Raw genomic sequence first — 24,327 nt, forward strand, 5'->3', positions numbered from 1 at the left:
GAAAACGTCCATATGAAACATAACCTAGGAACAGAGAGGCCAGCGAGACCGTCTCTTCCCCACGGGGGACTGTCGGTTCCGTCTGCGCAGTCAGATCGGTTCCTGATCAACAAACGTTCCATCTCATGGTCGATGAAAATCTAGCCCCGGGCGCTGAGCTCACTGTCGCACAAATCGACACTGTCGTCAGAGTCATTGTCCTCCTGCAAGGAAGAGGGCATTATGGATGGATAGCTTTTCCCGGGTACATGCACGAGGCAACTGATTGCGGCCCAGGCTATCGATGTCTGACTGCACGTAGCCGATCAGTCCGCCTGCTATTCCCTCTCAATGGACGTGTGCTAAATTTGTCTTCCTACGTATCCAAGTCGGCCAATGATCAGTAAAAGACGATGTTTCGGTTCACATTCGATCTCCGTGTACGGAATGACGGGGAATTGCAGATTGAGGAAAACCCATGCAGAATACTTGGTCTAAGTCAAGAACGGATGGATAAGTAGTCTGCTCCTAGGACGATGCTTTAAGGTCGCACCATGTCGCCCAGTCATTGCGAAGCTTCAGGCCAAGGCTACACCGTCTGGACTCGAAAGATGTACACAGCATCCCATGGACCATTTTCATCTGCTCCGCAAAGACTTCCAATGTGTTCCGTAGCTTCAGCCATGTCTGTCTCTCTGTTTGAGCTCGTTTGCGCCGCCAACGCTGGCGCGGCTTCGTGCATGGGACGCGTTCTTCCAGCAGCTGTGCTGATTACTCCGGGAGAAAGGGGGGAGACAGACCTGCAGAGGCGAGATGAATGGAGAGAGATTAAGGTGAGAGGTCCAGCTGGAGGTATTGAAGAAAGAGAAAAAAAGACGAGGAAGAAGGAAGAAGAAGAAGAAGAAGAAGAAGAAGAGAGAAGCAGAAGACAGAGAAAAAGAAGTATGCTGCCCGACGGGCCAATCACATGGCCGCAATCCGCCCAACTTTCACTTCTTTCCGTCTGCTCTTTTCTTTCTTTTCTCTCCATCTTCTTTTCTTCGCCTTCACCTTCGCCTTTCTTCTCCTCGCCCATCTCCTCGCTCCTCTCTCCTCCTCCTCCGCCCCCTTCCACTTCCTCTCGCCCATCTGACCCTTCGATCGCAACCCGCTCCATGCCGTGAACGCCGTCCGCTTCTTTCAATCGCCGTCCTTCTCTCCCAGGGGTCCATCGACCGACCTCGAGCTTCAAGCTTCCCCACCGGACTACACACGTTCTTTCGATCCAGTCAATCCAACCCTCTCTCGCGGATCGCATATTGAGTCGCCGCCATGGATTTACGTACGATTATGAACAGCGACGCGGCCGCCTCGTCCGCGAAGCCATCCGAGCCCGCCTATCCTCCCCGCGACCAGACTGCGCCGTCGTCGGCCTCGCCGTCTTCCTCTTATCCTCCCGCATACCCTCAGGCTTCTCCCGAGCGCTCCTCATCCTACGGCTCTCTTCAATCGCCTTATCAATATCAACCTTCTCATCCCGCTCCGTATGGCTCCTCCGCGTCGCGTGACTCATTTGGCGCGCCCGGCCCCTACAACCATCTCCCCCAGCAGCAATCCCCTGTCTACGCGCAGCAGCGTTCGCACTCCATCCAGTCCGTTACGAACCCTCTCTTTGCCCCCACCTACTCATCCCATCTCAGAGACAGCCCTCCCGCGCGTGGCCCTCAACCGTACTCTCCTCAGCAAGCCTCCGCGCAGGCCTCAATGCCCGTGACCCCTCGGGGCTCTGCTTCTACCGCTGCTGCTGCTGCTGCGCCGTATCCTCGACAAACGCCCCCGTCCGGTCGCCCCTTGTCGTCGGGTCGGGATACTCTTTCTCAGCAAGTGTCCAGCCCGTGGGTGGGAACAGATACGCCGGCTCGTATGTCCCCGAATACGCTCCACCGCCTCTCGCGGCAGGACTCGGGACTCATGGAATATACCCCCCGGCAGTCGTCGGCTTCGCAAGACAGGAGGGCTTCCGACGAAAGCGTGAGCCCGAAGACTTATCCGCCGCATTCTCGACAGGGAAGTGTGGTCGGCGCATATCCAGACCAGGCGGTCGCGTCGCAACCCATGGCGATGGAAAATGGCTTCGCGGGGAGGGAACGCCAGTCCAGCGTACAGAGCTCGAGCGTCGGACCGTCTGCGACTCACATTAACAGCTCCCCGTCGACTCGTGCATCGGTGACACGCGACAGTCTTCTGGTAGACGAGGCGCGATCGGCGCCGCAGGCAGCGAAAGACGCGCAACCACGTGTCGCTCCGATGAGCCCGACCGGTCCCAAGGTGAAGCGACGAAGGTATAACGAACCCCCTATCTACGCTCAACGATCCGTGCGCACTAAAGGAAGATGCCCGCCGATCCCGAACCGACTTCCCCCAATCCCGAAATACGCCAGGGACTCGGCAGAGAACCCGTGGAATCAGCGCCAGCAGTCTGTGTCGAATCCGGCTCCTACCTCTGCAATCGACTCGTCGGTCACGGTGAGGGCCGAGACGCCGCCAGTCGACGGTCCTGCCGCCCCAAGTCAGCCCCCAGACTCCCCCAAGACCACGGGCAGTAAGACCACGGGCAGTCTAGGCCCGTGGGAGCCGTCGATCAAAGGCAACATTCCGTACGAAGAAATCACAAAAACGGTCTGTGACTTTCTGTATCAACACGTTGTCTTGCAAACCGATGCCGTTGCAGCCCCTGCAGGGACATCGGCGGTCGGCCACGGGGCAATCATCGAGGTGGAAGCCAAAATGGGTCAACTGATCGATATGGATCGAAACGAGAGACTTCATCTGCCAATCCAGACGGAAGGTGTGATCAATAAGACTAACACGCGCCTACGGACGGCGTTCGAGAGCACGATGACAGTGGTACGTACCCATCACCTCCATTTGGACTGTCGCGGTCAGCTAACCGATCTTAGGCGCAACATCGAGCGATGAACAATTTCCTGAATGAAGCCGTGAAACAGTCTATGCCACAGACCAACCCCAATCGAATCCCACTGTCTTACGCACACAAAAAGGAACGGGACACCTTCTACGAAGTGTCGCCCACTGAACTCCCTCCGGTCATCCGACAGAACCTGAATCCCCGCCACAAGCCCAGAGTACGGGTCACCGTCGACCAGCGAACGGGCGAGATCCTCGCGAAAATTGTAAAATGCCGGATTGCCGACCTTGATGTGTACAGTCCATGCACTTGTGTCGATTGGCGCATCAGTGTCAATCTTGAAATGAGCTACGAAGGCGATGTATCCCACCTGCCTGTGCTCGATGGTAGTCGAGGCGGACGCGGCGGCGACCGTAACAAGGATCGGATGAGCTATCGACATCTCGCCTATCAAATCGATCTAACACAAGTTGCCAAATCAGAGGTATGTTGCGCTGTGCTTTCTTTCCTCCCCTTTCTTTCATCTTTTCTTATAGTTGACATGTTCTCTCTTTCCCTTCTAGCCCCCCGTCAAAGGTGAATTTGAACATGAACTCGAGATCGAATGCTCCGCCGCCGAAATCCGCCGTCAAGGCCAGCTCGCCATGTCCGGAGACCCTTCGAATCAGTACGAGGAGTTAGTAAAGGGCTTCGTGGATAATATCCGCGTGTTAGCAAGAGCAGTTCCTCCTTGATTCCAGCAATGTTGTCAATGAAATCTTCACTCGAAATTTCCTGTCTACCTTTTGATGTTTCTGTCTATAATCTACCATCTTTCTCTTCTGCCTCCCCCTCCATTTATCATTTATCTTCTCCGTCCAGTGGCCGCGTCAAATAGAGGCAAACTGTGAATGTAATGTATGACATTTCTTTTTTTTTTTTTTTTTTTTGTTTTTCACTGTCTTTTTTTCTCTTTGGTTTTTCTCTTTCCCATCCTCTTTCTTCGGAAAGTGGATCGATAGAGACCCAAGGCCGATGATACCTACCTACTTAGTTATGCCATGGATCGTGTTTTCTCGGAGTTGCGTCATATTTCATATTTATTCTCGTTCTCTCCTCATTTCTTCTACTACTTCTTTGGATATATCTGCTCCAAGCTTGCTCTTCATCGGCGGGTTCAAAGCGAGGAGAGAATAATTCTTTCTTGGTCGAATTATTTCGTTACGTGTGTACGGTACGTTGATGATTTTTTTCTTTTGGCTCTCTTCTCTTCTCTTTTCTTTTCGTTTTTCTTTCAACGGAAATAATTCCCTGTATTATTGACTCGTCGCTATCTTTTCCGTTTTGATTATTTGGTTCTTTTTTGGCAATTAGATGAAATGTGTACTTTGTGTAATGTGAACGATTTTCTCTCTCTCTCTCCCCCTTTTTCTTTCCCTTTCTCTAACTAGTCTGAGGGATTTGGTGGCCTTGAGTTATGGGTGGGATACTGATTCAACTAGAACGCTAGTCAAATTAATTAGTGGCATAGGTTAATTGATCTATAGAAGTAGTGGTAGAAAATCGGACGCATAGATAAATGAATAGATAGATAGATGAACACATGGCTTAATCCACGGATTGATTGAATGATGTCATAGATGCAAAATGAATAAGCGAAAAAAAAAAAATAATACATACAAAAAGTACAGAAGATGAGATGAACCGATTGACCATATCATGTCAGATGCCTGTATTTATCTGATTAACGAGAAGAAAAAAGAAAAGGAAAGCCAACATGCGAGCAAAAATGTTCGGAATATGTTAGACCTGGTTTCCCTGATTGGTTGTGTTTTGTTTTCCTTTTTTGTTCTCTTTATTATCTCATCCATAGATTTTCCTGTACTTTCAACCTTATCTTTCTCTCTCACATACACACTAAGTACTGTCCACTCACGGGCTGGGAGTTGCGTCGTCGTAACGTGGTCCCCCGTCATCGGCATCTCCGTAGGCGCCTGCTCCCGGCGTCGAGACCCCGCCCATGGCTGGCGTAGGTGCGTCGTACGGACGGCTGGATCCGTCGAACGCCGCTGGCGTGGGCGCGTCATATCCTCCTGGCTTGGGCGGGCCACCGGGTGTGGGAGCATTGAAGGCCCCCGGCGTGGGTGCGCTGTCCGGCCAGGCTCCGGGCGTGGGAGCGGAAGCGCCAGGGGTCGGAGCGGAGCCGTAAGCACCCGGAGTCGGGGCGGAATATGCTCCAGGCGTAGGAGCGTCATAGCCGCGGTCCCTGCTGCCGTTGCTGGCCGTGGCCCCGGACCAGGCAGGCGTGCGATTTCCGGCGTTTGATGAGCCCCAGGCGGGAGTCCGAGATCCGGCGGCGAAGGCATCGAATCCGCTGGATCCAGATCCCGAGTCGTACGGTGTTCGTGCGCCGGCGTTCCAGGCGGGTGTGCGAGATCCGAGACCTCCTCCGCCATAGGCGGTGCGACTACCATCGTAAGGGTTGGAGGTACGCGATCCATCGTTCTTCCATGCGGGCGTGCGAGATCCACTCACACCAGACCAAGCCGGTGCTAGAAGAATTATGTCAGAGAATGAAATGTAGTGATTGAGAAGGATGGCAGAACTTACTGCGAGCTGAGTTTGCACCACCCCAGGCGGGTGTTCGGGATGAGTCCATAGCAGCCATCGGGGTACGGCCTCCTTGCCAGCCGGAGGGCGGAGCTGCTGATGCACCGTGAGGAACACGGCTTCCTCTGCCGCGGCCCATTTCCACCGTCTGGCCGGTAATAGGGTCCTTCACGACCAGGAGTTCTTTCTCAATAGTGACCAGCTTGTTCTTGGAGTGCAGTTCCACTCGGGCTTGAACATCCGTCGAGTCCTTGACGATACCTACGAGACCCTTGAAGGGACCCTTTCGGACCAAGACCGTCTTTCCAATCATCCGGTCTCGTCCGAAGCTCTTGGGGGGGGCCATGCCACCGCCACCAGGCATACGATTGCCCATTAAGGCCGGGTTCATTTTCGAAAGGTCGGGCCCCGTCGATCGGCCTCCCTTGGCAGACACCGTAACAACATTGGTCGAGCGCACCACGACAATGCCGGAATTCTCGGCCTGTGCCTTGTTATGCAGGAACAGGAACGAGCGATGGATATGAAGAATCACACCATTCCTCTGTTCTCCGTGAAGCTCACGGACAGTATCTCCATGTCGGATTTCTGCGCCGTTACGATCGGTGGCCACGGCATCTCGACGGGGGGTGATCTTGTTAGTGACTTGCGTAGGAAGAACCGTACGGATGGAGCCGTTTTGGTCCAGAACACGTAACGATTCACGATCAACCTTTACGATACAGGCAACGGTAGCAGCACTAAACTGAAGTCAGTATACAGACAGAATTTGGCACCTTGGTGAGGGGCCGACTTACTCAAGTTGGACGAGATCATGGACATCGAACATGCCCAGTTTACCATCGACGCCAGTTTCGGCCGACAGCCGGAGATCCTTGCTGAAGACAGTGATCTCCTGCATACTCATGTCGCTGAGCAACGTCACAGTATCGTCCTTGACCTGGACCACCATACCCAGTTCATCTTGATATCTGCTGCCGCCAATGACCTTAACATGGTCACCTTCTCTGAAGCGCTTTCGAAGAGATTTGACGGGTGCATCAATCATTTGACCCCGTAGAACACCATCCGTGACTTGTAAAGTAACGATATCTCCTCGCGTAGAAGTCGTGCGACCAACCAAGCCCTGCTGCTCACCGCGGAACACTTCCACAGGGTCTCCAGGGAGATATGAATCTTCAGCCGTCGAGTTCTTGAGTGTCTCAGCCAGAGATGCCAGATCCAAGTTGGCGGTTCCGTCGTCCGAGCCACGAGCAAACATGGTGACTTCCTCCAGTCGAGGGTTGACGTTCTTCGTAATGAGATGTTGCACTTTCATGTCCTTGATCATGAAACCGTCAACGTAGGTCTCTCCCAGGTAGTTCCATGACTTGCCACCAAGACCCGAAGTTGCAGAGAGAAACTTTCCGTGCTTCTTCTTGGCCTCCGCTTCACTAAACAGACGTTGAGGGGGCCGCGCAACGGCGGGATTCGCGCCGGGACGCTTTCGCTTGGGGTCAACCATCGGTCCACTGGTATCTTCGTTCATACCATAGTCAAGTCGCGGAACCAGGCGCACAGTCACAGCGAGACCGTTCGTTTCGACTTCCTCGATCTGGGCCAAGTCGTTCATGTATTTGCCACGCTTGATACGGACCCATCCTCCAGGGGTGAGCTCCTCGGACTTCTGAACTCGCAATAGATCAGGCATCTCCCGCACCGGAACCAGGATGACCTTTGACCTCGGGTAGACGTTGCTCATATCCTGCAGCGCGTCCATGACATCGGCTTGTCGGCGAGCCTCCACATAGAGATATCCGCTCATAGCTCCTCCACGCTCAAAAGCCGACATGATCTTGATCGGATTGCGGGAGCCCGGGGGCCGTTCTTCGATACGCTTCTGGAGTGCAAACACAACCTCACGCTCCTTGCCTGGCTTGCATCGTACACCCCAGATGCTGGGATCCTCGACACTGGGCAGAAGCAATCGCTTGGGAACGACGACCGAATCGGAGGCGGCAGCGTTCTTCCGACCATAACGCTCCTTGAGCATCTGCGCCTGTTTCTCTGCATCCATGCTCGCCTCCATCTCACGCTGACGGTCAAGCTGACGATGGCGACGGTCGTCGGTCTCGGCGCCGACTGGCAGCGCGTCCATATCGTCAGGGTGCATCTCGCCACCGAATTCAGCCAACTCATCCTCCTCATCTTCGGCCTCATCTTCTTCCTCGTCGACACCAGCCTCGTCTTCAATGAAGTTGTGCACACCTCGTTGTTTTCTTCGTTTCCGCGGGCGATTCTAGATGAAGCAAAGCGTTAGCGTTTCGCACATCACCTCAGAAACAGTTTCCGAACACGCCGGACTATCACAACTCACCGATGATACATCCTCCTCCTCTTCATCCTCTTCTTCTTCCTCCTCGTCATCTTCGCCCTCATTTTCGCCATCTTCTTCCTCATCCTCTTCCTCGTCGTCCTCCACGACCTGGTGTCTTCCTCCATCACCGCCTCGATTCGACCGTCCAACGTTCACATCTTCGTCGTCGTCATCGTCATCGTCCTGGTTTTGATACGTCGGCTAATCGGCCTTGTCGTCAGCACAGATCCCAGCCCAACTCGCCATTCGATGTGAACAAACCTTCGGTCTCTCGTCGTCTGAATCGTTGGCAGCCTGGGGGTTGAAGTCATCATCCTCCTCGTCAGAACCGAAGTCCTGGTCCACGACGTTCCGCGACATTTTCCCTTGACTGGATTTTGGCGACGGGATGAGCTATCGGGATCCCTAGTTTTTCGGAGGCCGGTGAGAAATGTCTAGGTGATGAGTCGTTGGGCCAAAGGCAGATCCGAGCTGAGCTGTGAAAAGGAGAAAAGAGGTGATTGAAGTTAGCTCGCTGCTGAGAGGCGCTGAATAGACCAGCAAGCTTGCCAGCTCACGGCTCGGTCAAGAAAAGACCACCAGGTCCAGTGAGATTAAGGGCGAAGGCAGAAATGGTAGGCAAATACCTTAGTCCGACCAGCAGGAGGCGACAGGTGGTAAGATAGGCGACGAAAAGGTAAACTCAGGTAACAAGTGCTCCGCCGACTGGGATATTGATTCGGCCAAAGAGGCGGGCGGGCCTTTGTCCGTGTCGTCGTTCGCCGAGTCCGCGACCGCGACAGGAACAATGAAAGTGGTGAAAGAAGTTCGAACCAAATGATTTGAATGGAAATAGTTGACTGTGTGCACGTCCTGTATCTGGACCCAAGCAAATACAGTACCGCAAGGCAAAAGGAGTGAAAGGGGGAGGTTTGATGGCGTTGCGGAGGTTTGGAAAAGGACGTCGCCGAAGGAAAGACTCAAGGACTGCGCGGCTAGTCCCTGTGCCCCGCCGGAGGGCCTTTGCGCTCTGCAGCAGTCGCCCAGATCAGACTGTTCACCTTCACTTCAGTGGTTCATATTTTTAAACTTACATTTAAGTGCTTCTATTCTGAAAACGTAGTACCTTGGATTCAAAATTAAATTTGTTGTCTCGATGATCGCATCGCGAGATGGCCACTGATTTGTCTATATTCTATATATTCGCTGCGGGAAGAAGTCCATCAAGTTGAATTTATAGTTTGTATTCAAAATTTGAAGAAGACCAAGCAAAGTTCTGAATCTATGATACACCTTAACGCTCCGAGAAGGTAATCCAAAATATTACAACCCAAGAAGTCTCTATATACCCGAAGATAATAGCCACATAGAAAGGAAGGGGGAGCAACAAAGAGTAAGCAAGTGGATATCAATATTTACAGCTTCATGCCAAACATCTTGTGTACACGCAAACTCTGGCGCATACTCAGATCCAGCATGATCTCCTCGCTTCCTCCGGGGATCGCGTAGGCTCGAACATCACGGTACAATCGCTCCACCTTGCCACCTTGGCCACCCCGGCTGTAACTCAGACCACCAAAGATCTGGCTGGCCTCGCGGGCACAGAACTCGAATGTGGCGGTGGACTGGGCCTTGAGGCCGGCGATCGCACCGCCGAGCTTGAGCATGGCCTCGGTCTCATCCATACATTGACACTGGTAGATGGTGTTCTCCAGCCAGTTGTACGTGGCTTCGATCTGACGGGCCATGTGGGCCAGTTTCATACGGATGACCGGGTGGTCGATCAGACGCTTGCCAAAGGTCTTGCGCTTGTGGGCATATTTGACGGACTCCTCGTAGCACACACGAGCGAACCGGACGCACTGGATGACAATTCCAATACGTTCATGGTTGAAGTTGGTCATGATGACTGTTAAAAGGCGTCAGTGATCGCGATTCCGCACTCGAAACATTTCCTCAGCACTTACCCTTGAAACCTTGGTTTTCCTTTCCGATGAGGTTCTCCACGGGCACCTTGACGTCCTCAAACGTGACATAGGTGGTTCCGCTGCTCCACACACCCTGACAGTCCATGCGCCTCGTGCTCACGCCACCGGCTTCTCTCTCGATGAGAAGGACACTGACGCCGTTCATACCGGGCCCGCCGGTCCGAACAGCGGTGGTGAAATAGTCCGACCAGATACCGTTGGTGATCCATTTCTTCTCGCCGTTGACGATGTAGTGCTTGCCATCGGGGCTCAGCTTAGCTTCGCAGGTGAGGTTGGCCACGTCGCTTCCGGCATCCGGCTCGGTGATAGCTAGACAAATGCGCTTGTCGCCAGCTAGGATGCCGGGTAGAATGCGGTCGACGAGAGGCTTCTTACCGAACTTGACCAGTGGCGGACCGCCAATGCCGAAACCACCGATCAAGTTCCACACCAGACCACCGCTGCCTGCGCGAGACAGCTCGTCCGTCAGGAGCATCTCGTGGAAGAGATCCCAGTTCTCGGGAGCTACCGATTGAACCCGGTGAGGAGTGTGATTGACGGGGTACTTGACACCCAGCAGGCCTGCAAGGTAACCTCTCTCTCCCATCTGCTTGTAAATCTTATCCGGCACCTCCTTGCCCTCATCCCACTCAGTCACGTAAGGCTCGATCTCGGACTCAACCCATTCCCGTACTTCCGCGCGGAGGGCGGCATGTGTCTGGTTGAAATAGGGCGAGTGTTGCTGTAACGAGGAAAGCAAAGGGTTAGCCACCGAATTCTTGTCACAACCCGCCAGATCCATTCTCCTGCGTTAGAACACTTACACCCTGGTACCATGAAGGATCGGCGAACGGAATCAGCTCGCCATAGGGCTCCTGCGGGTCCGACGATTGAGCGGAGGAAACGTCGACGACGGGGGCTGCTTGAGGCTTAGGAGCCTCTTTCGCCGGCGCCGGCTCCGGAGCAGCCGCGGGCTTTTTGCTATCCAAAGAGCCGACTTGCAGCTTGGTCTTGTACTTCTTGAGGATGCCCTCGTTGTGGTACTTCCAGAATTGTTTCGAGGCGTCTTTCCCGGCGACTCGCTGGAGAACTGCAGCAGCACCGTTAATACCCACCGCGGGACGTTGGCCACTCTGACAGGGTCACATACTCTTTTTACCACCGGGATGCTCATCCTGGAAGTTGGTCAAATCGTAGACATCCTCATCGATCACAACCCAGAGGTTGTCTGGTTTGCTATGCGATGCGACGTCGTCTTTCGAGAAAGTCTTCGACATGCTGTCTGGTGAATGTGAACGTGAAGGAGAAGAGCAGGCGCAACTGCTGTGGTAGAATGGAGAATGGATAGTATAGGCCCAGAGAAGGGGAGTGAAGAGATATGGAGAAGACAATCCGGGGTAAAGTAAAAGAGGACGGGAGACGGGAGCGAGATGGGGAATAGATATAGTGTAATATGAATACTAATACGCCTCTGGACTCGGACAAATCCCCAGGAATCGGAGGATTCTTACCAGCCGCAGCGGTCTTCACATGCTGTGGCCTTCTGGATCTGGCGTCCAGAGGGACTCACGTGTCGCACACCTCGGGACTGCAGGTCATCCGCCGGCCTTTGCGCCGTCGCTGATTGGCGAAGGTGCGTCTCCTGGCGTCATTCTGTCGCTGACAGTGCTCGCCCCGATTAGGCAACTGCCGAGGATGTCACCACGTGACGTAGATCGACTGGTCTCTCGCCAGGCGTCCAGGCAGAGAGCTCAGCCTCAGGCTGGGAACTGGCTTCACGACGGGGGTTCGGCATGTGACAATCAGGGGAAAGACCGGGGAATTGTCATCGTCAGGCTTCCCATTTGTCGCAGGAATGGTCCACTTCTAACTATTAAAACTAGTTTACGATTTGTCCAATCTTTGGGCAACTGGGCGTTTTAAGTTAATCCAGCTCGGTTCATCCACTCCCGATCTACGCCACTACTTGACCGTCTCTGGGTATGAATCAATCCAAAAAGGCGATGCTTGTATATGTCATTCGAAGGAGACATGAGTACCCACTTGCAAGATATTTCTCCGTGCAACGGGGTGGGTACAAAAGAAAAGAAAAAGACATAGATCCATGATTACTCTAGTAATACAACCGAAAGTGTAGGCGTCTACTCTTCGCCATCCGACTCGTACTCAAACTCCTCTGGTACGGGGGCCTCCTCGCCGCCCTCTTGATCCTCGTCCACCGCCGTCAAGACACCCGCGGCGGCTGCAGCTCCCGCAGTCGCCCCGGCAGCTTGACCAGAGCGCTGAGGGGTCTGAAGAGCGGCGGCCCCGATGGCGGCCTGCAGTCGATCCTGTAGCGTCTCCGCCGCGGCAGCAGGCTGCTTGACTTCCTTGCTGGCCTTCATTTCGATGGTCTCGCGCGACTCCTCGGGCTTCTTGTCCAACACTACCACCACTCCGCCGGTAGGCTATGGGGGGAAAGGTTAGCATATTGATAGATCAAATTTTCTGTGCGTAAGGAAGTGTATACGTACCCGTTTGACCGGCTCGTACCGGGGATCCGGGAAGGTGAGATATTTGAGTTGTGCGGGAAGCACTCTCGACATGTTCTCAAGTTCATATCCAACCTTCTCGCGCTCGACTCGCTTCTTCTGGCCTTCACCGGCATCCTTATCTCCTTCCTTGGCCTCCTCCTCGCCCTTGACGACGGCCTCGTCCGTCTCCATTCGGTCTGCCGCTTCCGACACCTTGGGTGTGGTGGGTGTCTGGTCGAGATCCATACTCTCCCGACGCTGCTGTTTCTCACGACGCTGGGCACGACGCTTGGCCTGCGCAGTGGTGGACAGAACGGCGGTCTTGACCTTCTCGGGCGCTTCTTCAGTCTTCACCTGCTGCTCGGGCGGGTAGTCGAAGAGGCTGGGCTTCGTGTTGCTGTGGAACTTGAAGAACGGCACCTCGAGCTTCTGGTCCACGCCGATCACCGACGTAGGGGCGAAACTGAGCGACAGGAAGTGGGTGAGAGGGAACCAGTACCAGTACTGCAGGAAGACGGCAGCTCCCACGATTCCGGGCATGTTGAGGTTACCCGTCTGGGTCTGCAGGCTGATGGTGCAGTTCCGGCCTCCCGCGTCGATGATGCCGAGAGCCACCGCACATCCAAACTTGGCCATGGCGTCCTCGTGACGATCGCCGACCATCTTCATCATAGCCTTGCGCAAGCTGCTCACCCGGGGGTTCATGGCCTCGTTTTGCTGGACCAGAACCATAGCGAGGGCGATCAGCGCTCCCTGTCTCACAAAGTCCGTAGAGTCCTTGAGCATGGGCTCTAGCAGATCGATCGCCTCGTCCAGGCCGGTACCCGCACACGAGATACCCAAGGCCATGGCGGCACCGTATCGCACGTGAGGGTTGTACGACTCGGAAAGCAGCTCCACCATGCGGGGAACGCTCTGGTGCTTCCTGAACAAGATGAAGCCCAGACTCAGCACGGCAACACGTCGAACGTCATCGTTGACATCGCTGACAGCGACGTGGAGAAGTTTGCGAACGGCCTTGTTGCTGCTGCTGCCACAGTAGGCCAGAGCAATCGTCATGATACCACCGTAGCGAAGGGTAGGGTCAGGGTCGCCCAGAAGACCGTTAATCAACTCGTCGGCGGCTTCCTGGCGACCATACATGATCAGGGCCATACCCATGGCCAGACCGCGAACGATCTTCTCGTGTTGGGTATCATGGGCATACTGGATCATGTCCTCGAGGACCTTCAGATTGCCGGTTCCCAGCATGACCAGACCCATGGCGAGACCGACGGCCTCACCGTTGAGCGCAGAATCCGTGTAGAGAACGTTCCGCAAATCTTCGTAGATGCCTTCGTCGCCGGTTGCCATACCCGCGACACCCAAACCCAAAGCACCACCATGCTGAACGACCTCCTCGGTGGCCTTCTTGAAGTGATCGCGGATGAGATCCACAGCCATTCCACCGTGGTTGGCGTAGATCAGACCAAAAGCGTAGAGAGATCCACCTTGACTGTAGACAGAGCCCGATCCACCAACACCGGCGATATGTTCCCTGGGCAGGTAAGGCTGCAAGAGCTTCTGTCCCTGGCTCAAGTTGCCACGATGAATGACACCGAGAGCTGCCGTGGCCGTGAACTTGGACCAGTTAACAGCCTTGCCGAGCCATTCCAGGTTGTCTCGGAAGAACTTGTCGTGAGTGGTACCGGCGTGCATGAAGGCGTTCGATAGCGTGACCGCAGTGTGGAAAATGGAGTTCCGGGCCTCCAAGCTGTCACGGACCTTGTTGAGGATGGCAATGTCGGCCTTGTTGTTGCGGTACAAGAACTCCAAATTTAATTGGATGGACTTGATACCGTCAAGGATGTCAATGATGTTTTTGAAAGCCGTGCGCGTCTCTGAGGAGAGCTTCTTGTCATCGCTGGCACCGATAGAGCGGGGTTGCTCGGAGCTAGACTGGTCCCCGAGCAGGGCATCGGATTCCTTGGGCTCGTTCTCATCATCAGTCGTGCCCTGGTTCTCCTCGGTCTCGGCCTCCTCCGGCACAAGCTCGGCAATTTCTTGCCGGACTTTCTGAAGGAATTCTTGCGTGCTGTTATCATACAGATCGAAAGAAATCTGATAGGCAACAGCGAGTGACCGAGCATCGCCCTTCTCGACCAACTGGCGAAGAATGACGGATGCCATAGAATGTTCGTTGAGGTAAACAACGCATTTGGCTATCGAGAAGTAATCGGGGGAGGGGATCTCGTTGAGAAGGTCGAGGATAAGTTTTAAAATCTTTGGTTTAAATGTTAGTTCAGATCGAGGCCTCTGTCTTTGTAGGCGGAAAAGGGGATTTTTACCTCATTACGGAACCCACGCTCCTGGACAATACCCATGCAAATGTCGAGAACATATTCCATGAGCTCCTCGCTTCGTCGAGATTCACCGTCCTGCTTCTTCTCGTCCTCACTGGCGCGGATGATGGTCTTACGCAGGACATCCAGGCTCTTGGCTTCGATAGCAATTCCGATAACTTGACGATAGCGCTTCTGCTGGAAGCACTGTTCGAACAGGCGTTCGACGATAGCCTGTAGCTGGCCCTGGACACCTCGGCGCAAAACCAACGGAGTCTCCACCTGTTTGACGCTGGCATCATCGCCACCCGGGTAAGCCGAATCGATCCCGGGAACTTCCTGGCGAGATAGCAACGACTTTGACGGCAACGCCGACTGCGAAAATGGGGTGATCGGAGAGGTGAGGCTGGCGGATGTACTCGTGGCCCCTTCGCCGGAGGTGGGGAACGCAGTGTTCAAGTTAGGCGGCTGGTCACCCGCGGCAGGCTTCTGGGCAGCAGAGAGGGAGATAAAAGTATCGACGCATTTCGCTGGAGAATACGTCACATCAGACCAAAGCTCGAGCGGATTTCCGGATAGTCTATAGATAATGAGCTACTTACCGATGATAGTTTCCTCAAACTCGCCACCTTGGTCCAGCTGAAAGAGTTTGCCGGCCCCAAGAGCGAACACCATGCTCTCATTGTATTCTTGAAGGTGGTAGTAGACTTTGGCGGCGACTAGGGCGGCAAGCTCGCGCTCGGGGAAAGATTCATCTTCGTAAAGCGCCTCTCTGCAGATGATCGAGTCAGTCAAGGAGGATACATCACCGGAGTCTGTGGATGGACGGGATGGAAAGAACGCGAATTTAGACGTGAGGCAGGTGAGACGGTTATGATGACGAATACTAACATTTGCGGAACAGAATCCACGACTTCCGTCCATAGAAGATCGATCTGCGAGTCCAGGGTCTTCAAAGCGAAGACACGCAGCTCTGGGTCGGGCTCAGAGAGGAAGCCGACAAGGCCAGCGGCCGAAGCAAGTCCAACCATGTCTGAGAGATTGTGCTATCGCTGGAGGGATGAGGCGACAGCTTCGACGAAGGTCTGACGGATGAAGTCGGCCTAATTTAGTCAGGTAGGCCTTGAGTTGGGAAAAGAATGCCGAAGAGGCAGAATTTGCAAGGGGAGTCGATGAAATGAAGGAAGAACAAACAACAAAATCGGATCGATGGAGAATGGGATGGAGGGATGGAGATACTAGGAAGCTTGTACCCAGCGAGGCACACGTCAACGGCGATGGGAAGCTGTCGAAAGGTTCCCGTGGTTCCTGCAGAAACCCCTAGAACGGGTCACGTGCCTATGATGGCATGGGATCGCGGATCATGAGTGCAGGCGACACCAACGGGCAAACAGCTGCTGGTCACCGGCGTCGTTGGGCCTGAGCAGGGTCGGTCGGACTCATTGCCCCAATTTTCTCTCATTTCTTTTATGTTCCTGCTGCTCTACCATCCGAGATAGCCTTTTTTGCGCACTCGAAGAGCTCGACTCCACAAACAACCAGACTACACCAGGCTAGACCAGACAGACATAGACACCCCTTTATTCGACACAATGTCGAGTCTATCCTTTTCACAAGACCAGGGGCGGCGCCTGCAATCCCCTCCACTCAGGGCATCTACCTATCACCAGGATCCCCTTATCTATATTGACCGTCAAGCAAAACACCTCGAACGTAATTTACAGGCTCTTATCGACGCCCAGAGCGAAGGTCTCTTGGCTGGTCTCAAGGGGCCAGGAGAAGATAGCTCTCAGTCCGGCGAAAGTCACGCCCCCAGCTCGGGATTCAACAACACCGAAAGTCCCTCAACCGTCCCAGTCAGACAACCCGTCGCAAAGAAGATCGGCCTACGAGCCGCGCGGGAAGGAATATTTAGATCGATCTCCGATTTGCTGAAACTTCGAGAGGAGGAGCAAGATGTACTCACCTCCCATGTCGGTGAACGACAAGATGCTTTAAAACAGATCGATACGTTTGATACCAAGCGAGACGGGCTCGATGAGGCGATATCTACAATACATAATGATGGGGAAGGCCAACGTTCTAGGGAGCTGCGCGACGAAAGTCATCAGCTCGAGTCGGACATCCATGAGATGGAGATGCGGTTGTCCCAGATGAAAGCAAGGCAGAGGCAGGTTACTCACGAATTATCACAACTAGAGAATACGGTGGAGTCTAAGTTGTCCTCTTACCAAGCGTCCTTGTCCCTACTGGAATCGGACATCCGCAAATTCCTTCAGCATCCACCGATCCAGCCTCAACCGACCAACAATAACCGGCCAACATTCTACTCACTGAACCACAAGCGTCGGACTCTCCAAATGGCTCAAGAACACTGGAAATCGGAGGAAACAAGATTTCAAAAGCGTCAACGGGAGGTCGACGCCGAGATAGAGGCACTTGAAGAGGGAGGTGGCTTGTGGAAGCGTGTTGTTAAAGAAGTCACAGGGTTTGAAAGACGGCTGAAGGCCGCAATGCGACGCTCCATTCAAAAACAATCACAGCTCCTGACACCTGATGGACCTTCTGGGAGCAAATCTGAAGATGAGCAGGCTCGGGCTGTCTTGAATGATTTGAGTAATACAACGAGTCATGTGGAACAGTACCTGGAGCTGGCCGAAGAAAAGGACTGGAGACTGCTTGTTTGTTGCATCGGTGCCGAACTTGTAGCGCTACGGGAAGCCAGGGAAATGCTGCTCGGTGTTTTCAACGTATCTGAAGAAGATTTGTGGCCATCTTCAGACCGAGAAAGCGCAGGAAAAAATCGGCATGACGACGATGACACCGATTCGAAAGCTGACCCTCTTGGTGTCGATAACCCTGAGCCTCCCGCTGATTTACTGAGGGATACTGAGGACCATTCACACGATGCCGTCTCTAGGTCCGGGGATGATGAAGATCCGGATCCTGCCTGGCTTCTCCCCGAGTCCTGATACATATATTTACAAAGAAGGTAAAAACATTTTTATAAAAGAGACAAGCCCGCATCGCGGAATATTAGTGAACGCATAGCGCGGGTTGATAGGAACTATCATTCAACTATTTTACAATACACCTGATGAACTATACTTGCCAGGATATACTATTCACGAACTAGTCACAAAGTCCGGACCGAACCACGGCAATCTTGATTTATAATCGATCGCCTTATCGAGTGTCGCAAATGGTAATGAATAGAAATCTCCGACGTAGGAGTGTCACTTGAAGGGCGTGAGATCCACACCGATCCTAACCGGCGATCATATCGATTTATTTCTGCGATTATTCATGGCTTCATCCTAAGCAACGTACCTGTATAAAGTCAAGTAACACTTCAGACACTTTAACAAACCCAAATCACTATAGGAAACTATTACATCTACCTCAATCAACCCAAACTACTAGGAAATGGCAGGAACACAGGCTTCGTACGGTAAGGAACCCCAATTGGCTCATCACCAAAACTCCAGACTAATAACATCAAAGTCATCGTCGATGTCTTCGCACATCAAAGGTACGTCAATTACTACATCGACCCTGAACTCTGCAGTACTTCATTTCCCAAACAACCCTCCCAGTAATCAACTAACAAACCCCAATCAGACTCAAAGGCAACCCACTCGCCATCGTAGACATCACCAGCCTACCCTTAACCCAAGAGCGCAAGCAACAAATCGCCTTGGAATTCAACCTCTCTGAAACCGTCTTTCTGCACAACGGAGGATCAACCCAGAACATTCGCGCCGAGATCTTCACGCCCGTCAATGAGATGGAATTCGCCGGCCACCCGGTCATTGGCACCGGTCACCTGCTCTTTCGGAAGCTGTTGAATCAGACTCAGCATCCAGCCTCCGGTCCTCATATGCAGACTCTCGAGACAAGGGCCGGACCCGTCAAGATAGAATATAATCCCAAGAGTCAGATCGTCTCTGCGCAAGTCCCGCATAACGTACACATCCACGCAACCGAGACGCCTCTCTCGGCGTTGAAGGCCATTCAACCCTGTCTAGGCGCTACTTCAAGATTGACTACTACTACTACCTCATGGCCTACAGTATCTATCGTCAAGGGGGTGACGTACGTCCTGGCCGACTTGACCGAGACGCCCGAAGTCTTCGGTAAGATCAGCGCCGGGGAAAGTCCGCAGGTCGAGCTCGACGAGGGCTGGAGCCCTTCGTTTGTCGGGACCATGTATTACCGGACTCTGGGGTTGCGTATCGAGACGGAGACTGATACGAAGATTTGGGAGCTCCGGGTGCGCATGATTGCGATTAATGTCGAGGATCCTGCTTGTGGTAGCGGGTCGTGTTCCCTGGCTGCGTACCTGGCTTTGCAGGAGGGCGCAGGAAGCCGTAAGCACCGGTTCTTGATCGATCAGGGGTCTGAGATTGGGCGTGATAGTCACATCGTTGTGGATGTTGAGCTGACGGAGGATAGGAGAAGGGTTTCGAGTGTTAAGTTGGCGGGTCCTGCTGCTTTTGTGGCGGAGGGGAAGATATTTGTGGATTAGATATATGGTCTGGGGAGATTGATGAGATTGAATTCGTGCCGTCTCAGAAGCAATGAATAGTCCTATTTCACCATTTGCCTGATGAAATGGGATTTGAAGTAATACATCATTTGTCATGGTCAAGAACTCTTATGTTCAAGATGCAACATCAACAGCCACTCATCCCAGATTGAACGTACATCTTCCAACCGACTAGCAACCAGACAGCCCATGAATGCCATTTTTCTTCGCATATGTACATTTTCCAGTGGGACTGCTCCCAGACGAAGATTTCACGTCTATGTCACTGAAATAGATGCCATAGCAGGGATAAACTTTACTACACTGGACGCCAATCTGGTTACTGGCCGAGGCCAACGTGCCCGTGAACTGGTCAAACACGATATCTGAGATTTCCATCTTGCTGGTTCCGGTGAATGATCCATTATCTCCTGAATTCTGGTCGATGAGACCAACTCTGTTGGCATTTGTCACGGCGACAGCAGAGAAGGTAACGTTGCGGACTTTGCCCCAGCCGCCTCCTCGAGGCTGACCTCCGCTCTCGTAACCATCTTGCTCGGCGATTTCGCCTATCCATGTTTTGATATACATACCAAATCGAGTGCGTGGGACCTTTGTAGATCAGTTCTTGTTTATTCTGAAAAGGGCAAGCTTGGAGCTCACCTTGACGTTCTGCATGACCACATTCTCAACACTGGAGTCTTCGAGGTATTGGCCGACACTACCTATGGCAATACCATTGCCGCCATTGCAGACCACTCCGTCGATGTGGATGTTGTATGATCGAGGCTTAATGGCGATACAATCGTCTCCTCCGGTGTAGGTGAAATTCTTCAACCTCACGTTGTCCGCGTCCATTGTATCTGAGCACATGTCAGTGCCAGCATGTTACGAGAGTCGAATGTAGAGAACAGTGATGTTTACCAAATCCATCGGTATTTTGGACCCAATTCTTGCCCGAAGGCGCTTTGGTGGCAGTCGCATTAACATGGATGTTCTCGAACTCGAGGTTTGTACCGTTCATGATATTGATGGCCCACAGCTGGGGCTCAATAATCGCGAAGTTCTGAACGGTGACATCACTGACGTTCCAGAGTTGAAATGGCTACAGTTCGTTCGCAGGTTAGCTTCACCTGAACAGCCATATTTCGAACTAGGCTCTTACAATGGGTCGCCCCTTCTTAGTAGTTCCAGCCTCGTCGGTATACCAGAGATCTCCATTCCCATTGATTCCGCCGGTGCCGTACCCGTTGATCCGGATTCCTTTGCCTTTCAGAATGAACCCGGCTGCGTGATTCTGGAAAGAAATTGGGTATGAGTTTTCGCGCCAATAATCCAGATCGTCGGAGAACTGTTTGGAATAAGCATATACGATATTTTGTTGATTGTCCCGATAGGAGGAGACATACCGTCCATGTTCCTCTCCATTCAATTTCCACATCTTCAATATCCGCCGTGAACTTTTCAGCAATCCAGTAGTTTTCCCCTTCAGGAAAGATCACTGTCCCTGAGGATCCACACTCTTCGAATGCAGACAAAATGTTCGGGACGTCGTTCTGCTCATCGCCTAGGGTGGCCACCGTGCACGTCTTCCGGCCATCGACGGTGTCAACTTTCAGAGCAGAGGCCGCAAAGGCCGGCGAGAGAAAGAGTAAAGAGACAGGAAAAAGCAGCATTTTGTGCGCGGACTACGGGCTTTTTTAGGGGCTACACACTCTAGATATTGTCGAAACAGCCAGAATTTATACCTACTTATCGGGTCATTCATCAAGTTGGAGGAAATGTCGCAGGCTTGCTGTCGATTTAATCCGCGAATTAACACCTTCTCCGGACTGATATGTCGATGCACTATCCCAACTCGGCTTTCTATGCCCCGTTTACCGATTCAACATGCATGTTGATGCTAAAAAATCCCAGAAAACGTCACTTCCCCAGAGGTCAGCAGTCACTTATGCATGTGAGCATCGACATGCTCGGACAAGAAGAGACCGAGCGGGGCTGAGGATCGTTCATCGCCCAATGCCTCGTCCTGCTAATACCAAGATTTCAGTGGGCTACTATCATCTGTATGTCATATCTGGTGCAATCGAAGGGAATCAAGGGTGTTGCATGATGAACGCGATGCTAGTTTATTGTCTCCCTTGATCCGATGGAGTGTGCCATATCTTCCTTACCTCCTTGGACTTTGCGATATTAGGGTAGATCATCCCTCTGGGAAATATTTTGTCGACTTTGGGGGTCTAAACGAAGGACAGATTGGAAATTATAGGGCAATTCTTGAGACCATAGTGATGCTATGTCACTGAAGTAGGATTTCAACACCGGAAATTGGATGATTTCTCAACCGAAAAATATATAATTTGGATTGATATGTATGTTTCGGAAACATGCAAGCCAAAAAACAGAAAACAACCTGATTACAGGACTATATCTCAAGATGATGCTGGTATCCTGTGACTGAACACCAAGAAATTAACCAAGACAGCTCATGATTTCTGGTGGATGATTGATGCCTGAAAAGTATGCCTCACGGGCGCTTGGACCACCACCGCGATCTCAACTGCCTTAGAGCCCGCCAGCTTGCTTTCTCCATCTACTCTGCGGTCCTGGGGGTATGCCGTTGAAGATTACACGCAAAGCTGCGACTGCGAATTTGGTTTTACGATGATATGTATCTCCCTCCACCCACCTATACTTTCACCATACCATCGGTCCACGACGGGATTCAACTGGACTGCCGTCTCCATGTTCCCCGCCAACTGAGTGAGCCCGAAGGTACACGCCGGGGCCCAATCTGCGGAGCTATAGTTGCCCACCCTTATGCCAGCCTGGGCGGATGCTACGATGACCCGGTCGTGAACTTCGTCGGAAGCGAACTCCTAGAAGCCGGCTACGTGGTGGGGACGTTTAATTTCCGGTAGTTATCACATGCCATTTAGGCTGGTTCTCTTTCCCCCCCGGCCAGCTTTACGGCTGGGGCTTGGAATATTGGTCAGGGTCATGCTAATGTGAAATGTACCGTACAGGGGAGCCGGAGAGTCGGAGGGGAGCACAAGCTGGACAGCACGGCCTGAGCTGGCTGACTACGTCTCCTTCTACGGGTTCATGCTGTGGTATTTACAGCTTCTAAGAACGCGACTCAGTTCATCAAACCCCAGGCCAGAAGATGGACCTGCGAATGTGCGACTTATATTAGCTGGTTATTCGTACGGATCCATGATCGCATCGCATCTTCCGGCACTTGATGTCGTTGCAGACCTCTTTGAGAATAGCGTCGCCGAGTCTGCTACATATCGGATTCGCCGAGAAGCGGAGAGGATTTTCGCACTATCGTCGGATACCCAGGAAACACAAAGCCGATCATTGACATCTGAAGGGGCCTTTAGTATCTCGAGCGCGAGGATCTGCTACCTTCTGGTTTCGCCTCTTCTGCCCCCGATCAACATGTTCCTGACCCTGTTTTCCAAATTGTCGTTGAATGTCGGAGCCCACACTGCCGCTCAGGGCAGGAATATCCCATGCCCCAATCTGACCGACCAGCTCCGTGCACACCCAACCCTGGCCATGTATGGTAGTCACGATGCATTTACTTCCGCTCAGAAACTGCGCCAATGGTCGCAAGAGCTTGGCCTGAAACCCGGCAGTCAATTCCAATCGGCGGAAATCGACGGGGCTGGGCACTTCTGGCGGGAGCGCGGTGCGGAGTCTGAGGCCAGAGCTACCCTGAGGGAGTGGTTGCGTCAGATACCTTGACGGGCCGCTCGGATAAAGAATCAATTGCAGGCAGATAATTAGAGGAAAAGACGGTGTGTAAAACAACGCTGAGGCTCGCCAGGACCAGCAAGCCCGGGGTCTTTCACATGTCAAAACCGTTGCAACGCATGTGAAACTTGTGGGTTCGCATGACGTCCTGCAGCTTACGGGAAGAGAATTGGACGGGCTTGCTCCGGGTTGGGTAGGATTGGAGAGGACTTATAGGTAGTCCATGGATTGCTACCTCACTGCCTCCTGCGCAGTTGGGCCCATTCACTCTGTTGAGGTTGTTGCCTGTTTGGTATCCCGGATGATTCCTGTCGCCATAGCATCTATACAAGCTTGTCAATTTAGATCATCAGCTCAACCTGCAGCGTTGAGACCCAGAGATTTTGGATTGGCGACCGTCCAGATTGTGGCTGCTGCACGGATTGACGACGCCAGATCTCTGATCCCACCCTCGTCTGGAGGTTCGGGATTCACTCTGCAGTCGCGATCTAGACGACCCGGAAGAGGAACCGCCTGACTTGAAGAATTTAGCCGCTATCTGAGCGTAAACTGCCATTTTGATTCTTTGATCACGACAGGCGGATCGTCATGAAGGGACATGCAAGAGGATAAAGAAGCCAAGCTGACGAGATTTGACGTGGAGAGGATGACTCAGAGGGATAAACTAACTTAACTACTCCGTACAGAAACAGAATGAATTAATTAATAGGTAATGGTGCCTGCCAGGTTTCATCCGGGCAGATTCAGCTGAGCGCTGATGTTATCCTGCATGAACCCCGGTCGAGGGAGCGAGCCCCTCCGATCGTCCACTGCACTGATCCAATTATCTACCACAATCCCCAGATATCAGTATTTTTACCCATCATTCACTTTGGAACCAATCATCCGACAAATATCAATCGACCAGATGACAGACTCCCAAAACGGAGAATGACTGTACTGAGATTTTACGTCTCACCCCCAGCCTGACCAAATGCCCCGCCTACCTAAAATGTGGGGGTGCGGAGTCTCAATAGTCAGGCTGCAATCAAGATTAAGACCGAGACTAAGGGTGAAGACTGACGACAGGGATTGAAGGTTCCTCCCTGCAGATGCACCATACCGGAATGGCACTCGGTTCCCTGGATGGACCTTGAACAGCCTCACGTGCGATATACGCCCCGAGAGTTCTATGAATGCATAACAAGAATGTCCAGTGGCGATGGGCAATCATGGGGAATCGGGGCGTCGACGCCTCGTGACGTCGGGCGGCTGCTCCTTACGGCCGGACCCAAGATGCCCCGGTTCTTCTCTGCGCGTGAATGGACCGATCGGATGACAGTCGCCCCCAGATGACTCGCCTGCTTTCCCGGGGAGAGAGTGGAGGAACACTTATAGGGTATTCCTATTAGCGATCCACATTGGCTGGGGACACCCTGACCCAAC

General features: G+C 52.9%; 8 protein-coding genes across 8 annotated transcripts; 4 read left to right on the forward strand and 4 right to left on the reverse strand.

The window, feature by feature from the left end:
* Nucleotides 1–1,290: 1,290 nt before the first annotated feature.
* triA (putative mRNA capping nucleoside-triphosphatase) lies at nt 1,291–3,621 on the forward strand (the record flags this gene model as incomplete). The annotated part of the gene is made up of 3 exons (XM_053098482.1): nt 1,291–2,865; nt 2,919–3,371; nt 3,451–3,621. The coding sequence occupies 3 exons, from the start codon at nt 1,291–1,293 to the stop codon at nt 3,619–3,621; spliced, it is 2,199 nt and encodes a 732-aa protein (XP_052957615.1).
* Nucleotides 3,622–4,798: 1,177 nt separating this feature from the next.
* On the reverse strand, nt 4,799–8,192 carry spt5 (transcription elongation factor spt5; the record flags this gene model as incomplete). Its single annotated transcript, XM_053098483.1, has 5 exons — nt 4,799–5,418; nt 5,477–6,216; nt 6,274–7,754; nt 7,833–8,033; nt 8,094–8,192. 5 exons carry the CDS (start codon nt 8,190–8,192, stop codon nt 4,799–4,801), a joined length of 3,141 nt encoding a protein of 1,046 aa, XP_052957616.1.
* Nucleotides 8,193–9,226: 1,034 nt separating this feature from the next.
* On the reverse strand, nt 9,227–11,055 carry KD926_005242 (putative acyl-CoA dehydrogenase; the record flags this gene model as incomplete). The annotated part of the gene is made up of 4 exons (XM_053098484.1): nt 9,227–9,720; nt 9,779–10,520; nt 10,603–10,868; nt 10,929–11,055. 4 exons carry the CDS (start codon nt 11,053–11,055, stop codon nt 9,227–9,229), a joined length of 1,629 nt encoding a protein of 542 aa, XP_052957617.1.
* An 864-nt stretch (nt 11,056–11,919) lies between these two features.
* KD926_005243 (proteasome regulatory particle base subunit RPN2) lies at nt 11,920–15,643 on the reverse strand (the record flags this gene model as incomplete). The annotated part of the gene is made up of 5 exons (XM_053098485.1): nt 11,920–12,225; nt 12,292–14,553; nt 14,619–15,142; nt 15,215–15,384; nt 15,504–15,643. The coding sequence occupies 5 exons, from the start codon at nt 15,641–15,643 to the stop codon at nt 11,920–11,922; spliced, it is 3,402 nt and encodes a 1,133-aa protein (XP_052957618.1).
* A 561-nt stretch (nt 15,644–16,204) lies between these two features.
* KD926_005244 (uncharacterized protein) lies at nt 16,205–17,584 on the forward strand (the record flags this gene model as incomplete). The annotated part of the gene is made up of 1 exon (XM_053098486.1): nt 16,205–17,584. One exon carries the CDS (start codon nt 16,205–16,207, stop codon nt 17,582–17,584), a length of 1,380 nt encoding a protein of 459 aa, XP_052957619.1.
* Nucleotides 17,585–18,038: 454 nt separating this feature from the next.
* On the forward strand, nt 18,039–19,140 carry KD926_005245 (PhzF family phenazine biosynthesis protein; the record flags this gene model as incomplete). Its single annotated transcript, XM_053098487.1, has 3 exons — nt 18,039–18,063; nt 18,117–18,144; nt 18,234–19,140. 3 exons carry the CDS (start codon nt 18,039–18,041, stop codon nt 19,138–19,140), a joined length of 960 nt encoding a protein of 319 aa, XP_052957620.1.
* Nucleotides 19,141–19,332: 192 nt separating this feature from the next.
* On the reverse strand, nt 19,333–20,816 carry KD926_005246 (putative extracellular exo-polygalacturonase; the record flags this gene model as incomplete). Its single annotated transcript, XM_053098488.1, has 5 exons — nt 19,333–19,752; nt 19,804–20,003; nt 20,065–20,245; nt 20,306–20,491; nt 20,550–20,816. The coding sequence occupies 5 exons, from the start codon at nt 20,814–20,816 to the stop codon at nt 19,333–19,335; spliced, it is 1,254 nt and encodes a 417-aa protein (XP_052957621.1).
* A 993-nt stretch (nt 20,817–21,809) lies between these two features.
* On the forward strand, nt 21,810–22,893 carry KD926_005247 (uncharacterized protein; the record flags this gene model as incomplete). Its single annotated transcript, XM_053098490.1, has 2 exons — nt 21,810–22,057; nt 22,167–22,893. 2 exons carry the CDS (start codon nt 21,810–21,812, stop codon nt 22,891–22,893), a joined length of 975 nt encoding a protein of 324 aa, XP_052957622.1.
* Nucleotides 22,894–24,327: the final 1,434 nt, after the last annotated feature.

Source organism: Aspergillus affinis (assembly GCF_023601865.1).
Source record: "Aspergillus affinis strain CMG 70 chromosome Unknown NODE_25_length_320802_cov_86_012257, whole genome shotgun sequence".
Taxonomy (NCBI): Eukaryota; Fungi; Ascomycota; class Eurotiomycetes; order Eurotiales; family Aspergillaceae; genus Aspergillus; species Aspergillus affinis.